Raw genomic sequence first — 12,592 nt, forward strand, 5'->3', positions numbered from 1 at the left:
ATTGGCCCGTGGTTTTTCTTCTAATCAATAGGCTATTTACATTAGTGAGAGCATAAATTGGCGTCAGAATTTTTCGGTCTTCCTTTCCAATTTCATCAAATTTTGAACGGTCTTGGTTCAAATGACTCTGAGCACTATGGGACTTAACATCTCTGGTCGTCAGTCCCCTAGAACTTAGAACTACTTGAAGCTAACTAACCTAAGGACATCACACACATCCATGTCCGAGGCAGGATTCGAACCTCCGACCGTAGCGGTCGCGCGGTTCCAGACTGTAGCGCCTAGAACCGCTCGGCCACTACGGCCGGCTTTGAACGGCCTCCCAGAACTGTAGGGCCCAAGGCATACACTGGTTCAGGAAAGAGAACAGCCTTGTAATGCTGAAATCTCGCATTACGGGATATCACACGTTTATTCTAGGTTATTTTTATTTAATTCTGTGGCTAGGGCCCCTCGCCGGGCAGACCGTTCGCCGGGGGCCAGTCTTTCAATTTGACGCCACTTGCGCGACTTGGCGGTCGACGAGGATGATAGGATGATGATGATGATGATGACAGCACAACACCCAGTCCCTGGGCGGGGAAGATTCCCCCACCCATCCGGGAATCGAACCCTGGCCCAGAGGATTGACAATCCTTGATGCTGACCATTCAGCTACCGGGGGCGGACTTTATTGTAGCGATTCCATGCTGCTCTGTGCGCTACGTGCGTTCTGGTCGCACTTTCTAAACTGGCTTTACTGTTTAGTTCAGACGGTTCCATTATTTGTCCAAGATACCGGAATTTAAATGACGACACACGTGGAATTGCCCCTGACCCGCCAGGGTAGCTGAGCGCGGTAACGCGCTGCTTCCTGGACTCGGGTAGGCGCGCCGGCCCCGGATCTAATCCGCCCGGCGGATTAACGACGAGGGCCGGTGTCCCCGCCAGCCTGGTGTGGCTTTTGGGCGGTTTTCCACATCCCGCTATGTGAATACCGGGCTGGTCCCCACGTTCCGCCTCAGTTACACGCGTTGCAGACATTTGAAACACGTCCGCAGTGTTTCACGATTTGCACTAGACGCAGACACTTGGGGTACACTGATTCTGTCCCGGGGGTACGGGGTGGCGGCAAGAAGGGCATCCGGCCTCCCCTTAAACATTAACATGCCACATCCGTTGTAACCACGCCGACCCTGCGATCGCTGCGGGACTGTGGCATAAGCGAAATAAAGAAAGAAAGAAAAGAAAGGCATGTGATATTGCCCCATATTTCCTTTGTACTGGTGATCTTCTGATATTTTCCTGTAATTTTTCTATCAAAATCCAAAACATGATATTTGGAGGCCTGTCTTTCACGCTATCTCGTATTATAACTTCTTTACGGCATACTTGGTTTCCTCACTATTCTTAGTGGAGATAGATTCACCATCAGCAAAATGCAGGCGCTTCACTTTGATTCTCTTGTTCTGAGGTCCCAATGTTTCTACCGTCGATTTGTTTCCCCCTGTGGTGTGCATACTGTAAGACCTTCGGTACACACACCCTCAGATTATTTGACTTGTCGCTCTAACGAAGTAGGCGAGTGTCAGCAATATGTCTCGTGGTCTTATCGTGGCGTGTTTACCTTCTGCCATTAGGGCAGATCATAGAAATGCCACTTGCACGCTTAGAGTAGCAGATTGATGGTGACCAACTTTAAACAGAACGTGATTAATTTTCACACACATTTATTAAAATAATAAAAAATATAGACATTATGTAACTTGATTCTGCATGCTGTTTACAATTCACAATCTGAAGTTCCTTTGGTCTCGGTACGTTAATCTTATTCTCACATATCTCTGATACTTGACAAAGTGTCTATACATTTCTCTTCGTGGCTATGTACAGGAATACGGTAATCTTATTAGGCGCACACTGAAACTTGACTATAGACTGGTACAGATAAATGCAGACTGACTAATCGGAGGTCTCTACACTCGTTATAATACCTCGAGCGTTCAGGTATCACTGCGCGAGTGTGATCCGCAAGGAGAAAAGCTTCTACGTTAGCAGCAATCTCCTTGGCTGCGTTACATATTAATATGCGGATCGGCGGAAGCAGAATTTGGTCCGTCTCTAAGGCAGCGCCATCTCGTAGTGCAGAGACGGACGAGAGCTACGCCTACGCTGTTGTGCTTAGTGGGAAAATTGTGTACGCACTGACTACGCGGAACTATGTACATAACACCCCCATTCTCAGATGACTTTGTCGAACTTAATGTTAAACAGAAGTGGGGAGAGTCCATGTCATTGTCGTGGACAAAAATGTCTATCAGAACCAACTTATGACTACGCAGAAATTAGATTATGGCGAATAAAGCAGGATTCGACTGAAGCAGTCGATTTGGAATCGATCAATCCGTCGCAGTCCATTTCGGATTTATAATGGTGTGTCTACATCTGCATCTACATCTACATCCATACTCCGCAAGCCACCTGACGGTGTGTCGCGGAGGGTACCTTGAGTACCTCTATCGGTTCTCCCTTCTATTCCAGTCTCGTATTGTTCGTAGAAAGAAGGATTCTCGGTATGCCTCCGTGTGGGCTCTAATCTCTCTGATTTTATCCTCACGGTCTCTTCGCGAGATATACATAGGAGGGAGCAATATACTGCTCGACTCTTCGGTGAAGGCATGTTCTCGAAACTTTAACAAAAGCCCGTACCGAGCAACTGAGCTTCTCTCCTGCAGAGTCTTCCACTGGAGTTTATCTATCATCTCCGTAACACTTTCGCGATTACTAAATGATCCTGTAACGAAGCGCGCTGTTCTCCGTTGGATCTTCTCTATATATTGTATCAACCCTATCTGGTACGGATCCCACACTGCTGAGCAGTATTCGAGCAGTGGGCGAACAAACGTACTGTAACCTACTTCCTTTGTTTTCGAACTGGATTTCCTTAGGATTCTTCCAATGAACCTCAGTCTGGCATCTGCTTTACCGACGATTAACTTTATATGATCATTCCATTTTAAATCACTCCTGATGCGTACTCCCAGATAATTTATGGTATTAACTGCTTCCAGTTGCTGACCTGCTATTTTGTAGGTAAATGATAAAGGATCTATCTTTCTATGTATTCGCAGCACATTACACTTGTCTACATTGAGATTCAGTTGCCATTCCCTGCACCATGCGTCAATTCGCTGCAGATCCTCCTGCATTTCAGTACAATTTTCCATTGTTGCAACCTCTCGATATGCCACAGCATGATCCGCAAAAAGCCTCAGTGAACTTCCGATGTCATCCACCAGGTCATTTATGTACACTCCTGGAAATGGAAAAAAGAACACATTGACACCGGTGTGTCAGACCCACCATACTTGCTCCGGACACTGCGAGAGGGCTGTACAAGCAATGATCACACGCACGGCACAGCGGACACACCAGGAACCGCGGTGTTGGCCGTCGAATGGCGCTAGCTGCGCAGCATTTGTGCACCGCCGCCGTCAGTGTCAGCCAGTTTGCCGTGGCATACGGAGCTCCATCGCAGTCTTTAACACTGGTAGCATGCCGCGACAGCGTGGACGTGAACCGTATGTGCAGTTGACGGACTTTGAGCGAGGGCGTATAGTGGGCATGCCGGAGGCCGGGTGGACGTACCGCCGAATTGCTCAACACGTGGGGCGTGAGGTCTCCACAGTACATCGATGTTGTCGCCAGTGGTCGGCGGAAGGTGCACGTGCCCGTCGACCTGGGACCGGACCGCAGCGACGCACGGATGCACGCCAAGACCGTAGGATCCTACGCAGTGCCGTAGGGGACCGCACCGCCACTTCCCAGCAAATTAGGGACACTGTTGCTCCTGGGGTATCGGCGAGGACCATTCGCAACCGTCTCCATGAAGCTGGGCTACGGTCCCGCACACCGTTAGGCCGTCTTCCGCTCACGCCCCAACATCGTGCAGCCCGCCTCCAGTGGTGTCGCGACAGGCGTGAATGGAGGGACGAATGGAGACGTGTCGTCTTCAGCGATGAGAGTCGCTTCTGCCTCGGTGCCAATGATGGTCGTATGCGTCTTTGGCGCCGTGCAGGTGAGCGCCACAATCAGGACTGCATACGACTGAGGCACATAGAGCCAACACCCGCCATCATGGTGTGGGGAGCGATCTCCTACACTGGCCGTACACCACTGGTGATCGTCGAGGGGACACTGAATAGTGCACGGTACATCCAAACCGTCATCGAACCCATCGTTCTACCATTCCTAGACCGGCAAGGGAACTTGCTGTTCCAACAGGACAATGCACGTACGCATGTATCCCGTGCCACGCAACGTGCTCTAGAAGGTGTAAGTCAACTACCCTGGCCAGCAAGATCTCCGGATCTGTCCCCCATTGAGCATGTTTGGGACTGGATGAAGCGTCGTCTCACGCGATCTGCACGTCCAGCACGAACGCTGGTCCAACTGAGGCGCCAGGTGGAAATGGCATGGCAAGCCGTTCCACAGGACTACATCCAGCATCTCTACGATCGTCTCCATGGGAGAATAGCAGCCTGCATTGCTGCGAAAGGTGGATATACACTGTACTAGTGCCGACATTGTGCATGCTCTGTTGCGTGTGTCTATGTGCCTGTGGTTCTGTCAGTGTGATCATGTGATGTATCTGACCCCAGGAATGTGTCAATAGAGTTTCCCCTTCCTGGGACAATGAATTCACGGTGTTCTTATTTCAATTTCCAGGAGTGTATATTGTGAATAGCAACGGTCCAACGACACTCCCCTGCGGCACACCTGAAATCATGAGGCGGTCTCTGTACCCATACACGTCCATTTACTCGAAACAGTTTCAAACTAGATTTCGTCCGACCAGGCGACGTGTTTCCAGTCACCAACAGTCCAATGTTAGTGGTGAGAGGCCCAGGCGAGGCGTACAGCTTTGTGTCGTGCAGTTATCAAGGGTACACGAGTGGGCATTCAGCTCCGAGAGGCAGTATTGATGAAGTTTCGTTGAATGCGTCGCACGCCGACACGTGTTCATCGCCCAGCACCGAAAGCTGCAGCAATTTGAGGAAGGTTTGCACTTCAGTCACGCTGAACGATTCTCTTCAGTCGTCGTTGGTCTCGTTCTAGCAGGATCTTCTTCCGGCGGCAGCGATGTCGGAGATTGGATATTTTACCCGATTCCTGATATTCACGGTACATTCGTGAAATGCTTGTACTGGCAACCTGTGGTATGTGTCCCGGGCGGCAATTTGGTGTGACGGGGGGGGGGCGCCAAATTCATATTCTTGAAGGGAAAAAAAAAACGTTGTTTCAGAAAACGCCTAGCACTCAACGGACGTTGATCCGTTGATTATTGGTATGATTTTGAAAAGCATCTCAGTTACTTTTTGAACATTTTTTAACACATTCTAAGTTGATTTCTGAACAAATGATAAGTAGATTTTTGAATCCGCGCATAGTGCCCGTGATGTGTCTGTCAGGGGAATCCTCGTCGCAATCAACAAATAAAACACTTTCCCGCAGACAAAAGGGGACGGGGATATACAAACTGAGCCGAATAAACCCGAATGGCTGAATGCTATTCGCTGCTTGTTTATGTGGTTGATTGGGTGCGCTAATGATCAGCATTGTTATAATTACTAGCGAAATCCATAGACTCAGACTACCAGAAAGGAAATAAACGACTAACAGGAATAAGAGATGAGAAAGATGACGTATTATCTTCTCGTTATATCCAAGGAAATTAAATTTTGACGGAAAATTTTTGGCGGGATCGCTACACTAGTAAGGACCAGTTGTATTGTCCCTGGCTAGCGGCTGCTTAAGTTCTATTCTGGAAGTAACGCGGAAAACATGTTTTACGAACACGTGATAACGCTTAACCGGAAAACAATCGCGGTATAACTAAACCTGTGTTTCTGCCAGGGTTAGTGAAATTAATCGGCGAACAAATTTTGACAATGGTAGGAATAGCTGCAGAATTGGTGATGACAAGGTTGTTTGTTAGAACGAGGAAGGAGAAGAAACGGGCACATCACACGAATTATGGAAGAATAAGACGATTCCAAATTTATATAAAAATTTTGTACTACTACTACTTTTCGATCTCATGCTTGAAAAACTGGTGCGTATGAATGAAATGTGAAACTTTCCTAGCCGGCCGCGGTGGTCTAGCGGTTGTAGGCGCTCAGTCCGGAACCGCGCGACCGCTACGGTCGCAGGTTCGAATCCTGCCTCGGGCATGGATGTGTGTGATGTCCTTAGGTTAGTTAGATTTAAGTAGTTCTAAGTTCTAGGGGACTGGTGACCTGAGAAGTTAAGTCCCATAGTGCTCAGAGCCATTTGAACCATTTTGAGCAAAGGTAGTCAGAAGAACTGTGTTGGAGAAGAATTTGCAAATTAAAAAGATTCTGGAAGCTAGGACGTGAGAAACAGTTATAATGTTGCATTAAGTCATGAATGTAAATAAATTGCATGATATGCACTTGCTCTGAGTAGCCAATAATGAGCAGAAAAAGTTGTCATAAAACGGGATTCACTGGACACTTGTAGTATTCTTTCATTCCTTCCACTGTCCCCCTAACTATTCAGGCATGCATTGACCTTCCATTAGAGAACTCAGGTCTCTCTTGTTATTCTTTGTTCTGTGACTTGTCGACTTCTTTTACTTTTCGTGCGTACTCTGTCAAATTTTCAAACGTGTTGTGAGTCATATTACCACTAGATTTAGGTAAATACCACATCGACTGAGCAGGTTTGGATTTATTCCACCACTAACCAATATGTGGCAAAATGATGCTCTGGCTGAGGAGGTGAATTTGTAATTATTTGCAGGAACTTGTAATTCCTACCCACTATATCCTAATTTGTCTCTACAGTTTCCCTCTGTTATTTGAGTTAAATGTGAGGGTGCTTCCTTAAATGAACTGTGAACAAATCGAGGTCCCCTTTTTGTTGTTTGACAGCTCCATCTATAATGACATCAGATTTTAAGTGATGGTGAATTCTAGCCTTTTATTGACAATTGCTAATGACTACTACCGCTTCACGTGTTCCTAGAAGATTTTCACATAGAGCAAAGTGTCTCGGTCCAGCATACAAGTTAAGGATCCGAAGTGAGTACGGTGCTGTTCCTCCACCCGCAGAACAGGGCAGTCCCCGCAGTACCGCTCCCCCCGTAACACTCCGGCCACCGCTGTTGCAGGTGCAGCTGTCTCACGACGCCAGCGCCGGGCAGGCGGCGCAGCAGCAACAGCAGCAGCAGGCGGCGCAGCAGCAGGCGGCGCAGCAGCAGGCGGTGGTGGCCGTGCAGCAGCACCACCAGCAGCAGGCGGTCATGGTGCCCACGAGCGGCATGCAGCAGATAGCGCAGCAGGTCAGAGTGGGGCCTGTTCACAGGGGACAGTAAGCTGTCAGGTGTGGCCAGCACAGTTAAAATAGGTACAGTTACATGTCACCGGTACAAGTAAAGTGGGGCACTTAAAAGAGGACAATAGAATGACAGTAAAATGAGGCCAGTGAAGTGTGGCCGTACAAGTAAAGTGGGACCTGTAAAATGTCAACAGTACAAGTAAAATGGGGCATGTAAAAATGGAGCAGGAAAATGAGACAGTAATGGAATGGAGTAGTAAATTGGAGACCATAAAATTTGGCCAGTGAGATGTGGCCAGTACAGCTATAATAGGGAGAATAAAATGTCACCAGTACAATTAAAAGGGGACTTGTAACAAGAAGACTACAAATTGAGACAGTAGGATGGGACAGTCAAATCGAAGAAAGTAAGATGTGTCCAGTAGAGCTAAAACTGGAACAATGAAATGTCACCCGTACAAGTAAATGGGGCATGTAAAGAGGGAGCAGTAAAATCAGACAGTAAAATGGAGCAGTAAAACGGGAAAAGTAAAATATGGCCAGTGGTGTGTGGCCAATAGAAGTAAAATGTGACAACAAAACAGTGAACAAAGTAAAACAGGGCAAAAAAAAAAAAAAGAGGACAGCAAACTCAGAAAATTAAATGGGGCAGTAAAATGGGAGAAAGATGTTGTGCATGACTTAGTACACAGTGGTAAGGAGAGATGAGCTACAGTGTGGTACAGAAATTATTGTCATAGGAAAGCTGGACAGGAGCAGAAACACCTAGTGAACAAGATAATGTAATAAACAGAAGATTTACTCACCTTCTATTTCTTAAAGTGTTTGAAGACTCATTGCAAATAATGCAGCTAGAAACAGAGTCCAAATGTCAACAGGGAAGAGGCTTTGTGTACTGAAACACGAATGACGGTTTCAGAGCCGCGAGTAGGTCGAGGGGCTCTGAGAGCGAGTGGGCTGCGCGGCTGCCACTGGCCATCCTGTACTGTGGCGGCAGGAGCGGACTGCCAGTAGTGCAGAGCCGCAGGAAGTGGGGACCAGTGGGCGTGCACTGTTGGGTCGACGACATCCCACACGACCGCTGTCAGCAACTGACAGAAACTTCCAGTTCTGTTGCCAACTTCGTGACACCCACAGGTGGTATTGATGTGTGGTACCACAAAAGTAAAATGGGGAAGTAAAAAGTGACAAAATGAAATGTAGGCAGTAAAATGGGGCAGCATATTGAAGACTATAAAATGGGGCCAATATGAGTAAAATTCAGGCAGCACAATGGGTTCAGGGAAAAGAGTCTTACTGTAATGTACTGGAGATGTATTTATAATACATTGTAATTATCGCGAACTGTCACTTTGTATCTTACAATTTCGTTTGTTGTTCATTACCTCAGAAAGAAATTGCTGTTACACTCTTATTTTTGGTTAATTTTATGGTGTCTAGAAATGCCCAAAAACAGATCACTAGGTAATGGGTAGGGTTTCACCTATTTGATTTGTAATATGGCTATGTTTCAAGTCCTGCAGCTGTCTTGAGAAACTTACGATGCATTGTACTTATTATGCTGCTGTGTTCAGGGCCCAATATACAACTTTGTGTGCCACAGGAAAGTGATACTGGTCCACAGTAGGTCTCTGTACCTGTGCATTGGCTACTACATCTGTCCATCTAAACCTTCAGTATTGTACATTGGCAAACAATTTGGGAAGATTCTAGTCTCTTCTTCTCTGAGCTCTTTATCTTACGTGTTTCACTTCCGTATAAGGCTAAACTCCCAGCAGACACTTTCAGAAAACTCTTCACACTTCAGCCTACATCATTAGATGTTAGCATATTCACGTTTTGCAGAAAAGAATTTCATGCTTGTGAAGTGCGTGCTACACAGAGCAGTATGTTAAAAACATGGTGGCACTTTGCATCCCACTACACAAATACCTAAGTAAAGGTATTCACATTCAGCTGTCTCAGACTCGCCCCCCCCCCCCCCCCGCCCCCCTTCCTCTGATACCGCTGACTGGATTAGCTGGGTAGCCATCCTCACTGGAAGAGTTTCACACCTTGGGACAAGGGATATCTTCTAAATGTAGATCACAAGGCAGTGCTGATCTTTGCCCAAAGACCGAGCATCTGTTCGTAGAACGCGGAATTGTGAGGATATCAGTGCTGTAGCATACACAGCAATAAATAGAATTAAACCGACAAAAGTTAATAACTGAAACGGAACACTAAGCCTGTCTTCTTCCATCTATAGCACACATAAAGACTGTGAGGCACATTCGAGTAAGGCTACAAAACAAAACACTTAAAAACACTTGCAGAGGAAGACAATAGGTAATAGGGTGGAAATGTCAAATAAATGAAATGGAGAGCTGTTTTATTACTCTCCAGTAATTTTTGACTCCATATCTTCATTCGCATTGATGCAGAAGGCTCATCAGAGCCCCTTCTCGAAAAAAGTAACTTTAAAATAAAACTTTGGATCGTCGAGTTTTCTGCTAATTAGACATCCTCACTCACAGCCGAAAATTAACTATCATGTATTCCTTTGATAGTTATCCTTGCATTGTGATGGCTACACCTCTAAGCTTTTGGACTGCTCCGTGTAGCACCCCCAACCTCTTCCTGCCGATTAGTCGTGTACCTTCTGTAATCTCTCTCCGCTCTATTCGTCTTCTCTCAGGTTTTTTGTGTTCACTAGTAGCCTCGTAGCCCCAGAGCTACTACAGTCGTGTTACTCCCCCCGGTACCACGAAAGTGTTGTAGCTAACATTACTGCAGCCAGGTTTACTGTGCCATGTCTGGTAACCCATAGGCTGTCACAGCTGAGCCTGCCTCCCACCTACACAGTGTCACTGCACAGTAGTCTGGGGACCATTAGCCAGGGAGATATTATTCTCACTGCAAATGTCGTCCATAGCCGGTTTCCGCGTTGGCTTTCCGACACGAGAATAATATGTACCGAGTTGAAATGTTTCTCCCAATTAAGGCCCCACTAAATGAGTCATCACAATAATTACCCTGAAAGAGGTTGTATGGTGCCAAATTCTGTGTGCTGAACGGTTTTTTGCTATAAAATTTATGTTGTTCATTGCTTGCACAGTTTGTATTTTTTGGCTCCACCAGTTTACTTTTCAGTGACTATCGACAGCCCACAATATTTCTCGTCTGTCGGCTGCATCAGAGTAGGGTAGGAATGAACACGTCCTCGAGGCTCCCAACTGGGTCCCCCGCCAGGGCCCAAGTTAAGAGCCGGAGTAGACTTAATGTATTTATCTAGTAGGAGCCTCGAGGATACGTTCCCTCCCGCCCAACTCGTGACACAGCCCCTGGCCGAGAACTATTGTGGACCGTTGATGATAACTGAAAATTCAAAGCCGGTGTAGCAAAGAAGTAAGAACTGTGCGAGTATTGATTAATGTAAAGTTTATAGGCAAGATTAATGACCTCACAGATCTTCTCTGTCAGTAACGCAGAAGATAGCAGTGAAGTATTTTTGGCATTAATAGTGACCAAACTCCGAATATCGTAGTTTCGTACACTCGTCGGGACGAGTGACGCTCGTCAGTAGAGTCGTTCGACTGCCACTCTACCCGCGAGCCCGCCTGACCCGCGGCACGCCGTTGCCGACAGGTGGCGGTGTCGATGCAGCAGACGCCGACGGCCATCGCGCCGGCGCCGACCCCGCAGCAGCAGCAGCAGCTGCAGCAGGCACAGCAGACGCAGCAGCAACAGCAGGCTCAGCAACAGGCACAGCAGCAGGCGCAGCAGCAGGCGTCGCAGCAGCAGGCGCAGGTGGTGGCCGGAGCGCCCGCCATCACCACCATGTCGACGCTGCACCAGCCGCTGGCGCCCGCGACGCCCCAGCCCCAGGCCGCGGCCCCGCAGCAGGTCCACGAGTGGGGGCACGGCAGGGTGAGTGCGGCAGGGGGGATACCGAGCACTGCCGGTACTGGCAGTTTGTGAGAGGACGCGGGGCGGTCCTGGCCTTCGTGAGCGGTAGTTCTTTCCTGGGGGATGGGAAGATCAGAAAGGAGGGGCAGCTCACTCACATCCCAGCATGAGAGGCAGCTTCTTGAGGAAGACAAGGATAGGCAAAGATGAAGAGAGAGGCTATAGGGGAAGCATAAGGTGAGAGGTGGAACATCAGTAAGAAGTGTCAGCTTCAGTACGGGGAAGACAGCGACAGAGTCAGCAGTAATGTGGAAATGAATAGTGCTGTTAAGAACGAGGAGAGGGTAGGGAGGGAATGGAAACAGTGACACGGAGGGCAGGGATGAGAACGAAGATGTGAAAGCAATATAGAAAATAGTGATACATCAAAAGTGAAAATAAATAAAAGGCTGGATGCACCAAGTGTTAGCAAAGTGGAAACAGCACTTCGACCGTCCCTTTTTCCCCCTGCCCCATTGTACAAAACTGTGGTTGTGCCGTAGTGACTGCAATACTGGTGAAGACGAGACTGAGGTTTGAAGTGGTCGCTAGCACACTGTGATGGGCACTGGGACGTATTCCCAAATGTTACTACGGAGTATGACTTGGGATGGCACGTGTTGTGTTGATCTCTACTCCAGCAGAATTATCTTAACCATTGAGTAGTGCAATGTAGTAAAGGCAGAATAACAACTCGTCAAAAAACTGTTATTTGTTGTAGACAGAAACTATGTAAACAAAGAATGGTTGTGTAGGGGAACAATTTTAGCAAATACGGAATATGTTACCAGAGGAAGAAAAAATACTGTATTATGAATACAATATTATGAATCGAGATGAAAGAGTAAACTAACTGACAGAATTCCTATATCGTTCAGTGTTCCTGATATGCCCTCTCAAAAAAGCTTATAAAGATGTCATACAGTTGGAATTATTAACTGGAAAGGAAAGACATGTCAGTATTCGTATAATGAATTCCACTGGTTTCAGCTAATTTAGCATTCATCTTTGAAAGCATCCAATTTCTGATAAATCCATGTACAATGTGATTGTAGATAAAGTAGAAGAGGAAACATTCCATTGTTTCAGACTGCATGTAAGAGAATTATGTTTCTCACTCAGGCAGTTACATGTAGCATCTTTGTGCGTAGGATAACCACAAACTTATTCACCTTTGCATCTGAAAGGAAAACACCAAATGTAGTTTATAACAATGTACTTTGAGTAAGGTTGGGCCTGTGAATAAGTCAGCTGCTATATAAATGAGATGAGTAATGGCACATTTTTCCCAATTGAGGAGACAAATCAAAGTATGTTGTGTCCT

General features: G+C 47.0%; 1 protein-coding gene across 1 annotated transcript in view; it reads left to right on the forward strand.

Annotated features, from left to right (window-relative positions):
* Positions 1–12,592, forward strand: part of LOC126108379 (polyhomeotic-proximal chromatin protein-like) — a 390,515-nt gene that overhangs the window by 273,997 nt on the left and 103,926 nt on the right. The window contains exons 4-5 of the mRNA XM_049913592.1: positions 7,175–7,345; positions 10,969–11,250. Coding sequence (XP_049769549.1) covers positions 7,175–7,345; positions 10,969–11,250 — 453 coding nt within the window. The remainder of the gene's footprint in view (positions 1–7,174; positions 7,346–10,968; positions 11,251–12,592) is intronic.

The sequence above is a fragment of the Schistocerca cancellata genome, chromosome 11 (genome assembly GCF_023864275.1).
Source record: "Schistocerca cancellata isolate TAMUIC-IGC-003103 chromosome 11, iqSchCanc2.1, whole genome shotgun sequence".
In the NCBI taxonomy this organism is placed as follows: domain Eukaryota; kingdom Metazoa; phylum Arthropoda; class Insecta; order Orthoptera; family Acrididae; genus Schistocerca; species Schistocerca cancellata.